Genomic DNA, 3,548 nt, shown 5'->3' on the forward strand with positions numbered 1-3,548 from the left:
GTTTTAAATCAGAATTGGATCCCCTTATAAGAGAATCATCCATCCATCCATCCATCCATCCATCCGTCCATTGTCTTTACTCGCTTCTTCCTTTACAGGTCGTAGGATAAGAGAATCTGTTCCATTTAATTAGTTGGTTTGTGATACATATTTGTTTAAGTATGTTTTTAACAAAGTGACCTTTTTCTGTAAATATCTAAAACAGGTGGTGCTGCGGATGCAGAGCTGGCTGAAGCCATCATGTCTCGGCGTTTCCACCCCTCAGTGATCGGACCAGAGACGTGGGAGGGATACGTGTTTTCTGACCTGGAGATCCGAATCAAAGAATCCACGGATCTGTACGGGGCAGTACTCTGGCCCTCGGTTTATCCTTTTTCCTACCCTCCTCAGCTTATGTGTGTCCTTTAAATTTTGACCCCTGCCACTGAACAATAAACTTGTTTTCCCGACAGGCAATGGTGCTGTGTCACTTCTTAGAAACGAACCAGGACAAATTCAACCTGGCGGAGAAAAATGTGATCGAGCTGGGAGCTGGAACCGGCCTCGTCACCATCGTAGGCAGCATTTTAGGTTCTGAAAAATAATCAAAACAATCCACTAATTTGCTTATATATGAACTTATTTTCTTTTAGCTTAGTTTAGTTTTAATTCCTTAACTTCATTGTCTCTCCAGGTGCTAAAGTAACGTCTACAGACCTACCGGATGTGTTGGGGAACCTCCAGTACAATGTAACACGCAACACCAAGAGCAGATGCAAATACACCCCTCTGGTACTTTTTGTTTGTTTTACACAATCATAAAAGTACAATACATTTTTGTTTTCTTTTGTAAATCATCCCCACCGATGTTTGTCGGCAGGTCACTGAGCTGATCTGGGGTCAGGAGGTGTCTCAGCGTTTCCCTCGTGCCACACATCGTTTTGACTACATCCTGGCAGCCGACGTGGTTTACGCCCACTCTTACCTGAACGAGCTGATGGATACCTTCGACTACCTGTGCCAGGACCACACTCAGATACTGTGGGCCATGCGTTTCCGACTGGACCCGGAGAACAGTTTTGTGGACCGCTTCCAGCAGCGTTTTCACCTGGAGGAGCTGTACGACCTGCCCAGTCTGAGTATCAAACTGTACCGAGCCTGGAGGAGGGACCAGTGGACCGGGGACCAAAGAGAGGCTGCTGCCTGAACCGCTGAACTTTCACAGAACTCTGAATATTAAAGCATTGGTCATTTTCTATATGGATGTTTTCCACAGCTCCCAGTCAGAGCTTGGCTGGAGCTGTAAAAAATCTGTTGGACTGGCAGTACTCGTAGCTGGGCACGGATGTTAATGTTCAAAATGCAATAAAATAATAACACATGAAAAAAAGGTTATGTCTGCGAGGAAGAAAATGTGAACAAAACAGCTAAATATTTTGTCGAAACAAAAAAAAAACTCAAGTTAATGGTCAATGAGTAGAGGTGTATGGCGTGCGTTTGTAAATTTACAGTAAAAAATTAACAGCAATCTTTTTGTTTATTTAGCCTTTCATAAGGAAAAAATAGCTTCTTTTTTTTTCCAAAGTCATATTTGCACCATTTTATGCATACATTTATAAATGGCATTCTTCCAAACTAAATATTTAATTTACAAACTAAATACTGAAGTTGCAAGTTAAACATTTAGTTTGTAAACTAAATATTTAGTTCCACACTAAATATTCAGTTTACAAACATGTTTATGTCCAAGCTGAATGTTTAATTTATAAACCAAATATTTAACTTGCAAGTTAAATACTTATTTAGCAAATTAAATATTTGTTTTGAAAATTAAATGTTTAATTTGGAAAATAAATATTTAGGTCCAAGCTAAATATTTAGTTAGCAAATTAAACATTTATTTTGGAAATTGAATGTTTAGCTTAGAAAATAAATATTTAGGTTTTAGCTAAATATTTAGTTAATAAATTAAATATTTAGATTAGGAATTAAATGTTTAGTTTGTAAATTAAATATTTAGCTTGGAAAATAAATATTTAGTTTGAAAATTAAATGTTTAGTTTTGAAAATAAACATTTAGCTTGGAAATTTAATATTTAATGTACACTTAAATATTTAGTTCACTAACTAAATAGCCTTTCATAAATATTTAGTTCACTAACTAAATATTTAACTTGCTAGTTAAATATTTAGTTTGTAAATTAAACATTTAGCTTGGATATAAACATTTAGTTTGTAAACTAACTACTTACCGTGGTGCTAAATATTTAGCTTGCTAACTTGCAAGTGAAGTATTTAGTTTGTAAATTAAATATTTAGTTTGGAACTATGACATTTATAAATGTGTGAATGAAATAGTGAAATTATGACTTTGGGGGAAAAAAAACAAAAAAACTTTACAAACAGCACCCCATAGAGGAGACTCTCTGGCAGCCTGGAAACAAACAAACAAACAAACAAACAAAAAATCCCACAAATTATAGGATTGGCTGCTGCAAAGAGGTGAATCTGTTCTGATATAATCTTCAGATGTTGGACGATGTAAGGTCATTTGGTTGTTCATCATTTATACTCTAGACCCTCAAACTTTTCAGCTTCAGACCCACAACACAGCAGCAGAGATTATCACTAATTAAAGTGTAAAAAAAAATCCTAACAAGTCAATTAAACTACAATATATTGACAGTACAAACAGTCTCAACAACTGGTGTAAGGTTTCTATTAATTTACGACTGCTGCGTTTTTTGGTTTTTTTAAGTGTAGTTTACAGTCGTCTTTATTTTAATTTGATTGATCATCTCAAGACCCGTTACTCACTTAGGATGAACTGGTACCAAGTACTATTATGAACCACCTTATGCTCAAACATGGTGTTCGTTACGGACAGCCCATGTCTAGCACAGCGAACACCATTCGAGTTCAGATCAGGGAGGCTGTTCCTCCCAATCACCCCCTTCCAGATAACTCCATCATTGCTCACATGGGCACTGAAGTCACCCAGTGGAACAAGGCAATCGCCAGATGGCACCCAGATGAGATTTAAGGAAATTTATATAGCCATTTTGGACAAATCTTGAAAATAACATTGCACTGGATCTCATGAGATCTTGTGTGATCAGACGGAGCTCTGAATATGTGATGTGAATGACTCTCAGCTACTCCCACCCCAGATCTTAACTCAGTCTTTGTAAAGTCTACAGAGCTAAACACATTTTTGTGTTTGCTAAATTTGCTTGGCTGTGTCGATTGTCTTGAATCTGGATGACTCAGAAAGTAAATAAGTTGTAGACAAACATTTGATCATTAGATTCCAAAAGTTTTGTTGAAACCTGTTTCGTAGTTCATGAGATATTTTGCTAACAAAGGAAAAAAAACAGTATTGCCTGCCATTAGCCTTCTTGCTTTGAATGATATGATTGATTAATGCTCAGGGCGGCACCGTGGAGCAGTTAGTAGTGCTGCTGCCTCTCAGCGAGAAGGTCGCCGAATCAAATCCCGGTTGTAAAGTTTTTAGTTTTGTAGATTTTTAATCGCCACTTTAAGTTTATTAAAAGAAACTTTTTGTTTCA

At 36.8% G+C, this 3,548-nt stretch overlaps 1 protein-coding gene across 1 annotated transcript; it reads left to right on the plus strand.

Annotated features, from left to right (window-relative positions):
- Positions 1 to 201: 201 nt before the first annotated feature.
- mettl21e (methyltransferase like 21e) lies at positions 202 to 1,348 on the plus strand. The gene is made up of 4 exons (XM_037696548.1): positions 202 to 363; positions 453 to 570; positions 674 to 771; positions 860 to 1,348. Exons 1-4 carry the CDS (start codon positions 241 to 243, stop codon positions 1,184 to 1,186), a joined length of 666 nt encoding a protein of 221 aa, XP_037552476.1. The 5' UTR covers positions 202 to 240; the 3' UTR covers positions 1,187 to 1,348.
- Positions 1,349 to 3,548: the final 2,200 nt, after the last annotated feature.

The sequence above is a fragment of the Nematolebias whitei genome, chromosome 2 (assembly GCF_014905685.2).
Source record: "Nematolebias whitei isolate Nwh7 chromosome 2, NemWhi1, whole genome shotgun sequence".
In the NCBI taxonomy this organism is placed as follows: Eukaryota; Metazoa; Chordata; class Actinopteri; order Cyprinodontiformes; family Rivulidae; genus Nematolebias; species Nematolebias whitei.

Bases quoted from the DNA above. Each gene is read 5' to 3' on its own strand.
- mettl21e (XM_037696548.1), top strand. From the start codon at position 241: ATGTCTCGGCGTTTCCACCCCTCAGTGATCGGACCAGAGACGTGGGAG. The intron at 571-673 runs GTTCTGAAAAAT...TTGTCTCTCCAG, and splicing joins CATCGTAGGCAGCATTTTAG to GTGCTAAAGTAACGTCTACA. The intron at 772-859 runs GTACTTTTTGTT...GTTTGTCGGCAG, and splicing joins GATGCAAATACACCCCTCTG to GTCACTGAGCTGATCTGGGG.